The sequence below is a fragment of the Aspergillus ibericus genome, assembly GCF_003184845.1.
Source record: "Aspergillus ibericus CBS 121593 unplaced genomic scaffold BO80scaffold_17, whole genome shotgun sequence".
Taxonomy (NCBI): domain Eukaryota; kingdom Fungi; phylum Ascomycota; class Eurotiomycetes; order Eurotiales; family Aspergillaceae; genus Aspergillus; species Aspergillus ibericus.
This window is the reverse complement of record NW_020292115.1, coordinates 472004-488623: the sequence shown is the minus strand read 5'-3', so window position 1 is coordinate 488623 and position 16620 is coordinate 472004. Positions and strand designations below refer to the sequence as shown.

At 52.5% G+C, this 16620-nt stretch overlaps 6 protein-coding genes across 6 annotated transcripts; 3 read left to right on the top strand and 3 right to left on the bottom strand.

The window, feature by feature from the left end:
* Positions 1 to 301: 301 nt before the first annotated feature.
* On the top strand, positions 302 to 3908 carry farB1 (putative C6 transcription factor (Ctf1B)). The gene is made up of 4 exons (XM_025719350.1): positions 302 to 351; positions 793 to 1047; positions 1139 to 1329; positions 1407 to 3908. The coding sequence occupies exons 2-4, from the start codon at positions 794 to 796 to the stop codon at positions 3587 to 3589; spliced, it is 2628 nt and encodes an 875-aa protein (XP_025575847.1). The 5' UTR covers positions 302 to 351; position 793; the 3' UTR covers positions 3590 to 3908.
* A 621-nt stretch (positions 3909 to 4529) lies between these two features.
* BO80DRAFT_61535 (uncharacterized protein) lies at positions 4530 to 4876 on the bottom strand. Its single transcript, XM_025724634.1, has one exon. It carries the CDS (start codon positions 4757 to 4759, stop codon positions 4583 to 4585), a length of 177 nt encoding a protein of 58 aa, XP_025575846.1. The 5' UTR covers positions 4760 to 4876; the 3' UTR covers positions 4530 to 4582.
* A 271-nt stretch (positions 4877 to 5147) lies between these two features.
* BO80DRAFT_354483 (S10 family peptidase) lies at positions 5148 to 7358 on the top strand (the record flags this gene model as incomplete). The annotated part of the gene is made up of 10 exons (XM_025715704.1): positions 5148 to 5496; positions 5556 to 5660; positions 5723 to 5839; positions 5898 to 6021; positions 6069 to 6084; positions 6140 to 6256; positions 6323 to 6373; positions 6439 to 6592; positions 6662 to 6720; positions 6792 to 7358. 10 exons carry the CDS (start codon positions 5148 to 5150, stop codon positions 7356 to 7358), a joined length of 1659 nt encoding a protein of 552 aa, XP_025575845.1.
* A 112-nt stretch (positions 7359 to 7470) lies between these two features.
* BO80DRAFT_424719 (unc-93 family MFS transporter) lies at positions 7471 to 9571 on the bottom strand. Its single transcript, XM_025719349.1, has 4 exons — positions 8899 to 9571; positions 8215 to 8822; positions 8044 to 8139; positions 7471 to 7980 (listed from the first exon to the last, which is right to left on the bottom strand). Exons 1-4 carry the CDS (start codon positions 9490 to 9492, stop codon positions 7755 to 7757), a joined length of 1524 nt encoding a protein of 507 aa, XP_025575844.1. The 5' UTR covers positions 9493 to 9571; the 3' UTR covers positions 7471 to 7754.
* A 2804-nt stretch (positions 9572 to 12375) lies between these two features.
* Positions 12376 to 13722, top strand: BO80DRAFT_444592 (N-acetylglucosamine-6-phosphate deacetylase; the record flags this gene model as incomplete). The annotated part of the gene is made up of 2 exons (XM_025721440.1): positions 12376 to 12750; positions 12805 to 13722. 2 exons carry the CDS (start codon positions 12376 to 12378, stop codon positions 13720 to 13722), a joined length of 1293 nt encoding a protein of 430 aa, XP_025575843.1.
* Positions 13723 to 14127: 405 nt separating this feature from the next.
* Positions 14128 to 16580, bottom strand: BO80DRAFT_61238 (GMC family oxidoreductase). The gene is made up of 2 exons (XM_025724633.1): positions 16035 to 16580; positions 14128 to 15914 (listed from the first exon to the last, which is right to left on the bottom strand). The coding sequence occupies exons 1-2, from the start codon at positions 16279 to 16281 to the stop codon at positions 14533 to 14535; spliced, it is 1629 nt and encodes a 542-aa protein (XP_025575842.1). The 5' UTR covers positions 16282 to 16580; the 3' UTR covers positions 14128 to 14532.
* Between the last annotated feature and the right edge of the window lie 40 nt (positions 16581 to 16620).

Below are 16620 nucleotides of genomic sequence, written 5' to 3'. Positions count from 1 at the left end.
TCCCAAGCCTCCAACACCCGGATTGGGGCTAGCGGGCGCGGTCTGAGGTAAATACTGGCCGCGCTAGCGCCGGCCTTCTTTTCTGGCCAGCGTGACTGCCTGGCTCGCACTAGGGACGGAGCAGCGTCGTTGATGACCTCCGGGAGGTTGACGATGATGATTAACCAGGTCAGTCCTCGCGACTAGTCTCGACGGCGACGGAGCACACCGTCCGCGATTGGGTTTCCAGGCAGACTTCCACGGTTCTGGTCTGGGGGAGGCGACCATAGCGAGTGGATCTGGGGCTCATCATCCCCAACGCCAACGCCTCCTGACTTGAACGGACTGACGGTTGCTACCAACCAACTACTAGTAAGAATACTTAAACATTCTCCTCCCCGGCCCCAGGTCTTGCCTCGATTTTCGTCCCTTTGGACGAAAAGATTGGAAACACGGTCCTGTGATTCTCCTTCTCCCTCTCTAATTCCTGTATGGGGTTGATTTAAAAATAACCCTTTTTTAAAGAAAAAAGGAAAGCCTCTCCACTCTTGTCTTTTCCTCCGTTGGGTCACGTTCTGGATTTCCTTTTTTTCCTACCTTGACTCTCATCTTTTCTTGTTCACTCTTGCTGTCGCAATCTTGTCCAATACACCTAGAATCCATTTACGGAATCTTGCATTGGGCATCTTATTTTGATTGATCGCCATTCTTTCTCTCTCCCCCTCCCCCCCCCCCCCCCCAAATCGTTGGCATTCAAAGGCTGGCCTTCTCACGATCACGAATGATTTGGTGCAACTGAATCACACTTCCCAGAATGACTAGCACTGCTGTATCAACAACAATACCAACGCCTCAGGCTGCCGTGGATACGGAGTCCAAGTCCAAGCGGAAAGCCTCCACCGCTGGTCTGCCCGCCAATGCCCGGCCTGTAAAACGGCGGGCGTCGAAGGCGTGCTGTTGCTGCCGGGCTCGCAAAGTGCGGTGTGATGTGGTCGAAAATGGTTCGCCCTGTACGAATTGTCGCTTGGACCAAGTAGAGTGCATTGTCACTGAGAGCAAGAGGAGAAAGTTCGTCCACGTCGAATACATGTCTCCTGTTTGATTTCCACTCCCCAGAAGTGCCGGCTAACCACAAGCGCGCCTTGTTGCCATTCTTCAGGAAATCACGTGTCGAGGTCGACAATGCAAACTCCCACCGGCTTTCTCAATCGCCTGCAGAGGGCCCCGATGATGGGGCGAGTTTGTTCAGGCGCCTGAGCGAGTGCCACGGGCTTTCCGACATGATCCCGGGCTCTCCGTCGCAGCGCTCCGTAGATCTGGATCAAGGGCAGCACATGCCGCATCTCCTATGTTCGTACCCGTGTCCACGTTGGATTCTCAATGATGCTACATCTACTCCAGATAGATGCTGATGCGCAGTTCTGTAGATCAGAGTCAGGCGAACCGAATTGGCTCCGGGGATCGCTTTCGAAGAAGAATGGCCCCAAATCCTGCGGTTCCGGCCACTTTCCCTTTGCACCATGTGACTTCGCACATTCAGCAGCTGCTTGATCCTACTTTTGCCAACTCCAGGTCGGGTGGGGTCGTTTTGCCAGACTACATCCGCGGATTACCGCCTCGCCTGCAGAAGGAGGACATCGACTACCTGTCTATGAAAGGCGCGTTGACGGTTCCGGATGTGGGATTACGGAATGAGTTGCTGAAAAGCTACATCCATTACGTCCACACGTATATGCCCCTTCTTGACTTGGAAGATTTCCTGCAGACCATCGTGCAGAACGATGGCATCCGCCGCTTGAGCCTCTTGCTATTCCAAGCCGTCATGTTCGCTGGCACTGCGTTCATCGATCTGAAGCACCTGCATGCGGCCGGTTATCCGACCCGGAAGGCAGCCCGGAAAGCATTCTTCCAGCGCGCCAGACTCCTGTACGACTTTGATTACGAAGTGGACCGCATCTCGCTCGTCCAATCCTTACTCCTGATGACCTACTGGTATGAAACCCCCGATGATCAGAAGGATACCTGGCATTGGATGGGCGTGAGCTTGTCCCTGGCACATACCATCGGTCTACATCGTGACCCCGGAAATTCTCGAATGGATATTCGACGCCAACGGATGTGGAAACGGATCTGGTGGAGCACATATACCCGGGATCGTCTGATTGCCTTGGGAATGAGACGTCCGATGCGCGTCAAAGACGATGACTGCGACGTTCCAATGCTGACCCTCGATGATTTTGAGTTCCATCCGTTTTCACCGGAAATCGTGAACATGGTGGGCAATTCGGAAGTCCTCCAAAGCGTGAGTCACCAGAGAGAGCTTGCCTTGATGTTCATTGAAAAGGCAAAACTTTGTCTGTGTGTGAGTCACGTCCTGTCCGCTCAATACTCGGTTTTGAGCCACAAGTTCGGCGGCACAATGGAGACAACCATGATGTTGGTGCCCAAGAAATCGGCAGCGGAGACCTTTGAGGTTCGTCGTTGTGACCAGGAGCTGGAAGACTGGCTGGCCCACCTTCCGGCAGAGATCCAGTACGCTCCCGCCGCGCCCTCCAAGTTGAGTGAGGCACAAGAAGTGCTTCACTCCCATCGGGCGCTCCTGAAGATGGTCTATTTGACCACCTCCAGCGCCCTCCACCGTCCCCAGGTGCTCCCTGCTATCCCGTTTCCCTCGATGGACGCCGAGCTGCAAGAGATCTCGAGAGATAAGGTGCGCTTTGCCGCGATCGAGATTACGAACATCGCCCAGGACCTACATAGCTTGGATCTAACCCGGTATTTCCCAACGACGGGTGTCACGGTTCTCCTTCCCGCTGTTATCATCCATCTCCTCGACATCAAGTCCAGTGACCTCAATATTCGGATGACAAGCCTCCACCGGTTCTATCAGTGTATGCGCATTCTGCAGCGCTTGCGGGAAATCTATGCCTCGGCGGACTTCGCAACCTCGTTTTTGGAGGCTGCAATTCGGAAGGCCGGGATTCAGCTTACGGTAGCACCACAAGATGTGCATCCGCGGACAAACAGTACACTTGACACGACCGCACGCGTTAACACTCTGACCCCGCCTCCAGACTCCCTGGCGCAGAAAATCCCCGACCTGACATATCCGAAATCCAATGAGCCAGGGCTTACAGGCCAGCTTTCCAAGGGAAGCGGGCCCGGGTTTGCGTCAACACCTCCGCCCTCCGATGGTAGCGAGAATGGGAGCACCAACAACATCAACCCGAGTTATCACCAAGACGCCTTCGCGATTCCCAACTTCGATTCGGAGCTGAGCATAAGCGAGCTCATGGATCTGGCGAATGATGCGGAAGTGACCCAGAATGACTTTGATGCCTTGATCAACTTTGACGACGCCGGCGCCGACTTTCTCGCCCCCGACGATGGCTTGAATCCCAATGGAAACGCTGGTGGGAAGAGCTACGGCTTTAGTCTAGGTCCCATGGGTAACCTCTCCGACATCATGGGGTTTGATACCGAGAACAAAGGCGTTGACTTGACCGGCTTAGGAGATGGGCAGATCACTGAAGATCGCACTGCGGCACCACGGGCCGACGTAGCCAGTATCGCCGCCGACCTGGATGCGGAACTCGGCTTGAGTCTATAAGCACTTGTCTCTGGTCGTATTCTCGAACTCATCTTCTTTCTGCATTACTTTTGGCAATGATGTTATGGCCATGTCATTGAAGTGGGCCTTCTTTCCATCTGGGAGCATTCATGGGAGATGGGCGCTTGGAGTTCGTTCACGGGGTTTCATATATCGGGCTTGAATCTTGGATCGGCTGATGCTTGTTGATCATGTACTTGATGCGCCTGATGCCGGTTGCCTTTCCCCCTGCATGGGCGACTGTTTCTATAATATGTACATACCGAGTCGAAAAGTACGACACGAGGAAATGAATGACTTATGTATACGCCGCACGGGCTAGCCAGCCAATCCATCCCGTTGGGGATCCTGATTATAGGACGTCGTAGTAGTTTGCTAGAGGCGGAAAGTGAGAGCATTCAGTTGGTCGGACAAATATCGAATGTCCTGTGCAAGACGGACTTCGAAGCCTCAACCCATGGATATGAAGAGAAGATTGACTTCGTTGTACCCTTGCATGTTTTAGCTGGTGGATCACCCTTGCAGAGAACTCCACCCACCCACCCACCCACTCACTCATTCACCTACTCACTGACTGACCGCTTGAGGGCGTACACTGTAATCTAGCGCAATCCTCTTCGATGGATTTCCGATGCTACTACGATGTACTACCATCTAGAAGTAGCAGGTGGTAGCCCCAGGCTGTCACCGAGGAGTAGTAGTTGGCAAGAGACCAATCATCGGTCTGGAGCGAAGGTCCCGTGCATGCCAGTCCCCAATGAGGCAGGTGCCAGGCATCCGTCTCAATTCCCTCTCTGGCCTCTCTCTCTCTCTCTCTCTCTCTCTCTCTCTCTCTCTCTCTCTCTCTTTCTTTCTTTCTTCCTTCCTTTCAACTTGATCGGCCATGAGCACCATCTTTCTGACAGCCACAGCTTCAGCTATGCTTTAGCAACCATTCTTCATTCGCCCCGGACTTACCCTGTCAAGGGGCCTCGGGCTTTGATCCCGGGATGACTAACTTGTCAGTCCTTTCAAATGTCCCCAGATCCGTCTGGTGATCGTCACAGTGCCAATCCCCTGCTGTTGATTGGATAGGGTTGCTGGAGGCACGGGGTACCAAGCGACTAGGTTCCCAGGTGCAGCACGAGTAGGCCAATGCGGTATCGCCATCATTGGCAAGACGACCGCCATGGCTTCTTCTGCAGGGCTCACCCCTCGGAGGATCCTGCCCAATGCTGCACGGTCATTGGCGCAATGTGCGGCTGGCTAGCTGACGCCTCACCGATCAGGCTGGAAACAGCCCTGTCTGCCCGGCAGCGCGGGATGCAGCCTCATCTCCAGAATGGCATTGGTGTTCTACAACCTGCAGAAAGCTATGAGTTCTCCTCACGCCATGCGGGCTAGGGGTCCGTTACTCAAACCTTATGGCTTATGCTGAATGTATAAAGCTGGGGAATGATACCCTCTGGGTCTCCGCCGACCGGTTCCTACAGAGGATATTCCACGCCAGACTTGACACACATATAAATAATTCGCGCGGAAGAGCAGTGGCTAAGCTCGTCCCTGCATTGAACATACCATGCGTGGCTTTCGGTTGGTGCTCTTGCTACCCCTGGCTGCAAGTAGTTGGGCTCTGTCGGAGATTGAACGGGCATCTATGATAACAAGGCAATTACCAAAAGCCCCCACTGGCGTCAAGACGATAACCACCCCAAACAACTTTACTATTCGCTATAAGGAGCCAGGCAGCGAGGGCGTTTGCGAGACGACTCCAGGTGTCAAGTCATACTCGGGATACGTTGATCTTTCACCACGATCACATACCTTCTTTTGGTTTTTTGAATCCCGTCGTGATCCAGCAAACGATCCAGTCACTCTATGGCTGAATGGTGGTCCAGGAAGCGATTCATTGATTGGGCTTTTCGAAGGTTGGCCTGATCTCTCGACTAGAATCCCGGTATGAAAGTGCTGACGCTTTCGAAACCAGAACTGGGTCCGTGCCACATCCACTCAAGTCTTGAGTCCTACATCAACCCCTACTCCTGGAACGAGGTTTCCAATATTCTCTTCTTGTCGCAGCCTCTCGGCGTGGGTATGCAATCTTGAAGCCCTGGTGGTCTCAGTGGTCTGCTTACATTTCAATCTGTTACGAAGGATTCTCATACAGTGAAACCGAAGCCGGGTCTTTGAATCCTTTGACTGGAGTTGTCGAAGACGGGTCATTTGCTGGAGCTCAAGGGCGGTATCCAGTCGTTGATGCCACGATTATTGGTAAGTCCTTCGGCTCTTTCTCTCGATAAGGCAGTCTCCTGAATTTACCACCCGATAGACACGACAGACCTTGCTGCACACGCAACCTGGGAAGTACTTCAGGGCTTCCTCGGTGGCCTACCACAGCTAGACGCAGAAATCAAGTCCAAGGAGTTTAACTTGTGGACGGAGAGTTATGGAGGGTGAGTGCAGTCTTCAGATGAGTTCGATATATGCTGATATGGTTCAGGCACTATGGACCAGCTGTGAGTTGTCTCCATTGGATGCTTCTCCATAGGTATATAAGGCTGATAACCAAAGTTCTTCAATTATTTCTATGAACAAAATGCAAGGATTGCCAACGGAACAGCCCACGGCGTCCAACTCGATTTCAAGTCCCTTGGAATCATCAATGGTATCATCGACGAGGCAATTCAGGTATGTACTCAGCTACCGCCCAGCCACAGGTCCTGTACTCAAGGTGTTAGCTAAAATAACTCATAGGCGAGCTACTATCCCGAATTCGCCGTTAATAATACGTACGGAATCAAAGCAGTGAGTTGTTACCGTCACTCGCGTGCGACAGGTGTTAAATCCAACACTATGCTTAATCTTGCTAGGTTAATGAGACAGTTTACAATTATATGAAATTTGCCAACGAGATGCCGAACGGATGCCAGGATCAAGTCGCTCTGTGTAAGCTGACGAATAGAACCTCAGTAGCCGATTATGCTATCTGCACAGAAGCCACCAATATGTGCAGGGACAATGTTGGTAAGTGGAAATTGTTGTTTCCCAATATGGGCATAGTAGTGCAGAATACAGCTAAGATATCATCTACAGAAGGGCCCTACTACCAATTTGGTGGTCGTGGTGTGTACGATATTCGGCACCCTTACAATGTAAGTGAGACGGACAAGGACGGGGGTTATTCCTCTTCTCGAACAGGGAATTGCTCATCACACACTTGTAGGACCCAACTCCACCGTCCTACTACGTTGAATACCTTCAGAAGGACTCGGTTATGGATGCTATTGGAGTGGACATAAACTACACCGAGGCCAGCAACGACGTATACTATGCGTTCCAGCAGACTGGCGACTTCGTATGGCCGAATTTCATTGAGGATCTCGAAAAGATCCTTCAACTTCCTGTACGCGTGTCCCTAGGATACGGTGACGCCGACTATATCTGTAATTGGTTTGGTGGACAGGCCATATCTCTCGCAGTCAACTACACCCATGCGGCACAGTTCCGCACAGCTGGATATACGCCCATGACGGTGGACGGGGTCGAGTATGGTGAAACCCGAGAGTACGGTAACTTCTCGTTCACCCGCATCTATCAGGCTGGTCATGAGGTCCCGTACTACCAACCTATCGCAGCGTTGCAGCTGTTCAACCGCACCTTATTCGGATGGGATATTGCAGCGGGTACAACTCAGGTTTCGCCCGGATATCGCACCAACGGGACTTCAAGGGCTACACACACGGAGTCGTATGTACCATTGTCCACAACAAGCAGTGAGACCGTCCACTAGGGCAGTCAGAGATCATTCCTTGGTGTGATGGCCCATGAGGAGCTATCTACATACTCTTGATCGATAGTTGTGGTGCTAAAGCATGGTACGCAACACTCTTGGGACTGCCTGTTTACCATGCTCTAATCACAAAGTAGCCGGGAAACTTGAACAACAAACCCCAGTGATTAGAGAGTCATTGCTTATTATTCCATTAAGATAAATCGTAACTCGCTGATAGCTTACATAAGAGTTACCTCAGCTAGATGTCATTCAACGCTTCAAGCCCATTCTGATCTTGGATATTCAGCGGAAAAGCAAAAGAAACATATCTGGTCACCGAGCACGTTGCAGGCGAAAACGTGGCCAGAATGATGCTCACGTGCCCGCTACATTGTCACGGACTCCAGTCAATGATCATGCCACAGTCACAGCCTTCTCGTCCTTCTTCTCGGAGGGGTGATCTTCCAGTGGGACGCCCACTTCTTGCGCAGTTTCGTCTGAAAAGTTGAGATCGGCTTCGACGTCCGCATGCTCCTTAATCTTGAAAAGCACCACGGGGGATGCGATGAGCAGGCTACCGGCGAGCAGGCCCCAGCAGGACGCGAATTCGGTCATATAAGGGGTCCCCACAGCATCCATTCTACAAAACAATATGTTTGTTAGCGCATGTTTCATGTCTTGAAGCGGTGTTCGTAGAACTCACCGCCACATGCCAGCCGCACCGGCAGACTGGATCCCTTTGTAGAAACCCGCAAAGTTGGCCAATTTACGAGCGTTGTTGCTAAGCGAACCCATGAACCTACAGAACACATGCCAGTTAGTCAGGCGCATACAATAAGAGCAGGCGACGAGAAGGGGAAAAGGCATCACCGACCAATATGCACAGGTCTGAAAAGCCGCGTCGTAAAAGCCATAAAACATGTACAAAAACATGGGCCCGACATAGCCGCTAGTTGTCCAGTCGGTAGTTGCCGAGACTGTTTCCCGTGTGTATGTCTTTTGGAAAGCATATCCACCACCCCAGACTCCCATTGTGATGGCGAAGAGGAGACCAAGCCCGAGCTTGGCTCGCATTGGGCGGGAAAGGAACTTCAAGTCCAAGATCTGTCCGAACACGAATGCGCCAACCATCTGCATAAGCCAATAAAGGAGGTTGTTGAGGGACCGCGTCCGGATATCGAAATAGGCACCATTGACGCTGTTGAATTGATATGCTGTAAACCAATTGCTCACCAGGAACATGGGGAAAAATAGGATGATATAATAGTCGCTGCGGATGGTGTCATAAAGGCCCATGAACTCCGATTTCCACGTTGGGTTCTTCATCACAATGACATGCGAGCCATCCTTTCGTCTAACATACTTTGAGTCTGAAAGACCCCATGCAAGGACGAAGCCAACCGCCATAAGCACCATGAAGGCGATGTAGGTGCCATCATTGACCTGGCCCGCTTCAGAGTGTAGGTTCTGACCCAAGGGAACCTGTATGTCCGTGTTAGAAAGTTAAGAGGACAGAAAAGGAACCCCAAGATTGGTTTCGCGCAACCATGGAACTTACCAAGCTGCCAATCACACCACCCAGGTTAAAGATCACCCAGAAGATTGCAATAAACTTGCCCTTTTCCTTTTCATTTGGGTAGCTCATCATGACTGCACCCTGCGCACACCACAACAGGCCACCGCAAACACCCAGTAGCGCGCCAGCGAATATAAGAAAGCCGGAGTTCTTATTGTGGTTATACGACAGAAGTGAAGCCACGTAAAGAAAATAGCCGAAGCCACCGAATGAGAGTGTCAGGCGAAGGCCAATGCGATTCGCAATGGAACCTGCGAAAAAGCCAACTACGGCGAAAGTGCTGTATAGAGCCGTGTTGGCATCACTGACATCGGTAGGGTCCAGCTGACCACCACCACCTAGACCGCTGACCGCATTGTACATGCCAGGGCAGAGGAAACACACGAAGGAGACGAGCAGGAGCTGTGATTCCGGGGAGGCGAAGTATGGCAACGACCACGGACCAATCTTAATCGGCTTGTACATCCACGCTTTACCGGTGAGGTGGGCATCATGGCCGGCTTCCGGATCTGAGGTGACCGCGGGGACTTCTTTCTCAGGATGAAGGTCTTCCTGCCCCATTGTGGAGGTGGCCATTGATGTTGGTTGGCAACCACGGGATTAGATGTAGGTGTTAATGCAATAGCGGTGGAAAGTGGATGGTGATTTGCGACTTGTCGGAAGGTCAGCAGGAGTTCTCAAAATGTGCAGTTATGCATATGTAGACAAGTCCAATGGCATGTATGTGCAGCTATAGACACAGGAAGGTGGCAAGATATGTCCAGGGAATAGAGGCGACGAAGAAGCAAGTAGAAGTAGCTAATAAGAGACAAAGAAGACACAAGAAGCGTAGGGTGAAGAGGAAGAAAGAGAAGAGGAAGAAGAAGGCGGCAGAGGGAACCAAACGGGACCAAGGGTATCACTACGGGAGAGAAGAATTGAACTACCCGGGGAAATGAGCAGGAAGGAGGAACCCGAAATATGTAGGAACAGGTAACACACTGGCCGGGACCAGGGACTTATTTTAAGCACTGGAATCTGGCAGTGAAGGCGGAAGAAGGGCAAGGCAGTGCAGGGATGTCTTGGATGATCCGGGGTAAGAATGAAGGGGTGGGAACGAAAACAAATAGACAGAAGAGTGACCGGTCACGGGCGCTGGCAAGTGAAAACCCTTGGTCCAAGCTGCCAGGGTGATGAATGGGGAGTTTTTTTTTTTTTTTTTTTTAATTTAGGCCGAGGGTTCAGGCTTATTTTTATCTTCGGCTGGGGATACGAATTGTAGTATCCAGCTGATGGTCTTCTCACCTGCTTAAGCCACTGGGAGTGAGTGGTGAGCTGATTGTGAGGGACCAACTGGTGGATACCACCGTGGGAGAAAGGAGAATGAGACCACGGTGATAAGGACGAGACAAGCCGCAGAGATATCGGGGATCACCTCCATGATACGAAGTACCTCCAGAAACTGATAGACAGACAGGCAGATTCACCCCAGTGTTGCAACGCACAAACCCAATAATAACGAGAGTCAATGGGATGACAAGAAAACCGCCGTACCTTATCTCTGGGCCCTCGAGCCGATGGCCGGGGTGGGGGAACAAACGACAAGAAACTAAACCGACTACCTGACTAGTGAGCGCCGGCGTGGTCAGACGGTGAGATAGTCAAGGACCCCGACGAATCATCGCCGCCCAACCGATTCTAGTGGGAACCAGGTCAGTCGCAGGACGCAGAAGCCAGAAAGAACAAACGACTAGGATCCACTCGACCCCAAGCGAGCAAAAGTCAAAAAGATAGAAGGGGGAAAAGGATGAGTAAGAGAAATAGAAATGCGGAGAGACAACCAGGGTGTTGAAGGGGGCCAGTAATTACACCCAATCGAGAGCTGAAGGAGACAAGGAGGGTTTGAAACTTGAAAGAGCCGATCGGGGGGGAATCGAAGATCAGGCCTAGACGGAAAGGAAATTAAACTAGCAATGCACCCACCAATGCAGGCCAACTGACAACCACGAGGGGCCACGGTCGAGACCCCAAGAGCGACACGCGGGCAGAGTCAGTCGCGTGCTTAGGGGCTTGCTTATCTCCAAGGAAGGAAAGTAGTCAAAAGTATTGGGGTCGGGTGTAAAGCAAAGCAGCGGCTGAGATAGGAGTGTAAAGGAAAGGGGAAGGAAGGGGGGAGGACGGACGGACCTCTCGAGTAGTTCTACTCCGTAATGCATGTCAGATATGGTAGATAGGAACCCGTCCGTCATCAGATGGTCGATGATGTGAAGTCAAGGCCCCAGGAATCAGAACAGCATAATGATGATGATGAGTCGGAGGAGCAATGCAACAAACAACGCACCACACCCGGAACGGCCAGTCAGCCTCATGCTGGTTATCTGCCCGTTGTTGAATCCTGATTCACCGGCTGGCAAATCACCCGGGAAAAAGGCAACGGTGACATCGGCAGTCTGAAGCCTAGCCGAATCCGGGGAGGCGAGTTGGGTCATTTGCTGGTACGGTCGTCGTGAGGTAGCATCCCATTACTCTTCATTTCTTCACCTTTCTTTGCTCGCTACCGACGATGTATTCTTGGGTTCCCTCCCAGTGGAGTCGGACCGGACCCGGCAACCAAGATTGGGATGTGGAGAACCATACATGATAGGGTGAAAGGGGGGGACGATGGACCCAGAAGAGAGGAATTGACCGTGAGGGTGTACATGGTCGCGAGGTAGTCCGGAGTGAGGAAGGAAGGGAGGGAGGGAGAGAGGAGGAGGGAGTGAGTGCACACAAGCCAGAGGATGTCAGAGGTCAGAACTCAGGATGTTGAGTAAACTCACTTCTCACTTCACTGCTTGGCCCGAACAGGCAAGAACTCTTGGGGTTGGCACGCCCGCCTGTATCAGCTCATGTCAAGTACGGTACGACATGGGTATCAGGTATAGTATGTATGGTATTCCGTGAGTCCCGGTAAGATACCGAGCGGGTCAGAGCTTGTTTGTATGGCTGGTATGGCTGGTATGGAAGTATGCGACATGATCTCATCTATCAATCTATGCACACCCCTTGGAAAACATTCCTCTTTCACTATCTACGGATGTATGCCAAAAAAAAAAAAAAAAAAAGGAAATGAATGAAAATGTCACCTCGATTTCGCCTTTCTCTGACCCCCGATCGAACTAATCGACGTCACATTCCGGACATCGTGCCCTCAACATGAGACAAAGCAACGTCAGAAAGCCTCTCTCTCCCTCCCTTCACTAAGTCACCGGACAATAGCCTGTAAAGTCGGCCATGGCGATCGGGACTGCCCACGTTGCCCATGCGAGTTCCTGGTTGGATGTCACCATGTAGTAGCACCCCAGGTCCTCCAGCTTCTATTCTTAATGCGCCTCGTTCTTGTTCCTCTTCCCCTCCCCCGCCAGTCCCATGCTCTCTCTCTCTCTCTCTCTCTCTCTCTCTCTCTAGTACCGTCGTGGACGACTGCTCTCGGATATCACCATGCCTGGCAAAACATCCACCAGTCCTCCCCGCATCACCAAATTCACCAACTGTCGCATCGTCAAGGGTCTTGAGCTTGTTGAGCAGGATGTCTGGGTCGATTCAGTCTCCGGCAAGATCCTGAAGGACCAGGAAGCATTCTATGGATTACATCTCTCCCCCAATGAGGTCATCGACCTCGGCGGGCGCATCCTTGCTCCCGGCCTCATCGACGTTCAGCTCAACGGCGCCCAGGGTTTCGATTTCTCTGTTCCCCAGTCCTCCAAGGAACTGTACGATGAGGGCTTGCGGTCCGTCAACAAAGGCCTGGCCCGGACAGGGGTGACGTCGTATCTTCCAACGGTGGTGAGCTCCACTCCAGAAGTCTACTGGAAGGTCTGTCTCCAAAGTGGAAGAAACCTGAGACAAAAACTGAATCGAATGCTATAGGTCCTTCCCTCTCTAGGTCCATCCGGAGACAGTCGTCGCGCAGAAGATGGTGCCGAGTCGTTAGGTGCTCATGTCGAGGGACCGTTCATCAGCACGGGCCGTAACGGAGTGCACAAGACGGAGGTTCTCCGCGCGGCTTCCACCTTCCAAGACATTGTCGCGTGCTATGGCAAGGGGAATCTGACCGGCCCGTCCAAATCGGTTCGAATGATCACTGCTGCCCCGGAAGTCGGGGACATGCTCTCCAACATCTCCTCCCTCACATCGGAAGGTATCATCTACTCCATCGGGCACTCGGACGCAACATACGAGCAAGCCCTCGCAGCCACCCAACAAGGCGCCAGCATGATCACCCATCTCTTCAACGCCATGCGGCCCTTCTATCACCGGAACCCGGGTATCTTCGGCCTCCTAGGGCAGAATGAGTACCCACGGCCGTTCTATGGGGTCATTGCGGACGGGATTCATTTGCATCCCACCTCGATCCGAATCGCATATAACGCCCATCCGGACGGGCTCATCCTTGTCACGGATGCGATGAAGCTATGCGGTCTTCCGGACGGCGTCTACGAATGGACCAATGGAGAGCGCATCATTAAGACTGGTGCCCGACTGACTCTCGAAGGGTCCGACAAGATCGCCGGTAGCTCGGCCACGCTTATCGAGTGCGTCAACAATTTCCGTCGATGGTCGGGTGCATCAACGGCAGAGGCCCTCAATGCTGCTTCGGCTACGCCCGCGCGCCTTCTGGGCTTGCAAGGCGTCAAAGGATCCTTGGAGGGAGGCGCGGATGCAGACTTGCTTGTGCTGGACGATGAAGAGCATCCATTCTCGGGCCCCACCTTGACAGTAAGGCAAGTATGGAAGCGCGGAGTCAAGATCTATGACGCCGACAAGGGAGCTGCAGCTGCCGCCTAAACGTGCGGCTTGCTACGCATTCCTCCAGCCGTTCTTCACTTGTGTTTTACTTCCAATTTCCAGCGGGCGTGGGAGTTCCGGTCCTTTTTGCTTCGTGTCGGATTAGAGACTTGCATGGCTGGCACTTTCATTCCTTCATTCGTACTTTGGTTCTGTACCTCCCTATGCGGCCCCCCCTCCCCCGCCACCGCTTTTTCTGCAACAGAAGGGTATACTCTGAGGTTTGTATTCACCACCTGAATGAGCAGATTTCGGTAGAAACCCACCCCTTGGATAGACGCAATGATAGACAAACAAATTGCCTGGAGTTAATAACGAAGGCCAATGGGAAATTCCGTATATCGTTGGCCTGGTAGGATCTTCTGAAGATAATCTATGTTCATTGGATGTTTTTGTATGTCTGATGCTTTCTGCGCTACCCGCAGGCGCTATGATACAAACAGATCGTACCTGAGATAGCTATCCAGAACTCTCTGTATATAAGATGATGATACATCAACAGCGACAGCAACCCACCCCAAAAAGGCTAGGCCATATCCAAAAGGGAAGATAGATACACCCCATATATCACTGCTGCCAGCGGTGTAGATCTTCCCGGGCTCTTGCCAACTCTTCTCTAAATCATGAATCGTAAATCATGTAAGAGAGCAATCCACGTCGCACGTTCATGCATGCGTCGACCGGTATCCCTCCCTCACTTGAAGACCAGAAGCAAAAACCTCTCGCTTGGGCTATGCATGCACCGCTTCATACCCCACTCCCAATTTTTTCTTTCTTGAAAAAGGAGTATCAAACGAACCCAGGAAGCGCTCACAGACGGGGCTGCTCACGCTTCCATCCAGCCTCTTCCGCGATCAGCTCCGCGGCACGCTCACCGATGGCCAACACAGTCAACATGGGGTTGATAGTGGGCATTTCAGGGAAAACACCAGCGTCCGCGATACGGACATTCTTCAGGCCACGGACCTTCAGCTTGGGGTCGACAACGGCCATGGGGTCGCGGGTCAGGTTACCCATCTTGGTCGTTCCGGCTGGGTGGTAGACAGTGTGGGCCACGCGACGACCATATTCGGATAGCTCCTCGTCAGTCTGCACGTTCGGACCGGGGGCAACCTCGCGCTTGATCCACTCCTTGAAAGGCGACTGCTGGGCAATCTCACGAGCCGCCTTGAGACCAGCAACGATAGTGGCAGCGTCGTAGCCCTCCGGATCAGTGAAGTAACGGAAGTCCAGGGCCGGCTTGACGCTGGGGTCGGCCGAGGTCAGGTAGATACGACCGCGAGAGCGGGGGCGAGGGATGTTGGGAGTCATGCAGAAGGCATCAACGGGGGTGTCGTATCCCAATCGCTCGGTGTTAAGGCAGAAAGGGATTTGGTAGCAGTGCATCATGATGTCGGCGGCACGGCCATCGAAGCCATGAGCATTGGGTAGCTCACGACGCAGGAAAATTCCCGCATCGGAGTCCATAGTGGTCTGGTTGGGGGGAACAGGGCGGTTGAGCTCCCAGATGATGATACTTTCAGGGTGGTCGAGAAGATTCTCACCCACACCTGGGATGTCCTTCACGACGGGGATTCCAAGCGAGGACAGCTGCTCACGCGGACCCAAGCCAGACAGCATCATTAGTCTGGGGGTGTCGACGGCGCCCGCGCACAGGATGGTCTCCTTTCTGGCGCGCAGAGTGTGCTTGACACCAGACTGCAGGGTCACATCAACACCAGTCACAGTGTCTCCGCTGACATTGACGCGGGACACCCATGCGTTGGTGAGGATCGTCAGGTTAGGACGCTTCTCCTCGCCGCGAAGGATAGGGTGAATGTAAGCGACACTAGCGCTGCTGCGACGGCCGTCATCGGGGTTGTAAGAAACGGAGAAAAAACCGACACCTTCAGTCAGTTCACCCTTAGACCGGATCTCCTTGTTGAAGTCGGGGATGATGGGGATGTTCATGGCGCTTGAGCAAGCCTGGACCCAATCCTTGCACAGCTGGTTACGGTGACGGCTATGGACGGGCTGGACAGTGTTGCGCAGGTTATCAAGGACGCGGGTGAAGGTCTCGAAAGACCAGCCAGTGCAGCCGGCTTGCTCCCATCTTTTGCAGTCGTATTCGAAGGGACGGAAAGAGATCAGGGTGTTGTGGCTGGAGCAACCACCCAACACTTTGGCACGGGAGTGACGGATATGGCTGTTACCTAATAGAAGCAAAGAGCATATTAGGATGTGATCTGGATTGTTCGGATTGTCTATTCGGGGAAAAGAGAGTGGAACTCTCAGATCTTGCAGATCCAGGGCCATCTCTATCTCTCACATACCCATAGGCTGTTCGGTAGTGGGGTAGTCGTAGTCCAACTCGCCGCCGAGCAAGTTAAGCCACTCCCTCAGGTTGAGAACGCGGTCATCCATGTAGTCACTAGGGCCACCCTCGATGATCAGAATGCGCTTGTTAGGCAAGTATTCGGCCAATCGGCTGGCAATGACACAGCCTGCTGTGCCACCACCAACGATGACATAGTCATAGCTGTTGACATCGCTGGCAGGAAATTCATTGGTGGTAGCCATCTTGGATGAGAGAGAAAGGTAGGAAGAGAGACCACAATGGCAGAAGAGGGTCGGGATAAGAAAGATAAGGATCAGTAAGAATGGGGAGGAGGAGGATGGTGAATGGACACCAAAGGAACCGGACGGAGGAGGGGAAAGAAGGAAAAGAGAGGGAAGGGAACAGGAAAGATGAAACTGGGGATTTTAAATTGCAGGACAAGCAAGACATGGGGAGCCTCTGCTATTGAGGCTGAACCATCAGGCCATTCATCCATCCACTTCCCTCTTTTCTTTTCTTTTCGTTACGGGTTTTGTGTTCTGTCATTCCGTCTGCTTTTTTTTTTTTTTTTTTTTTTTTTT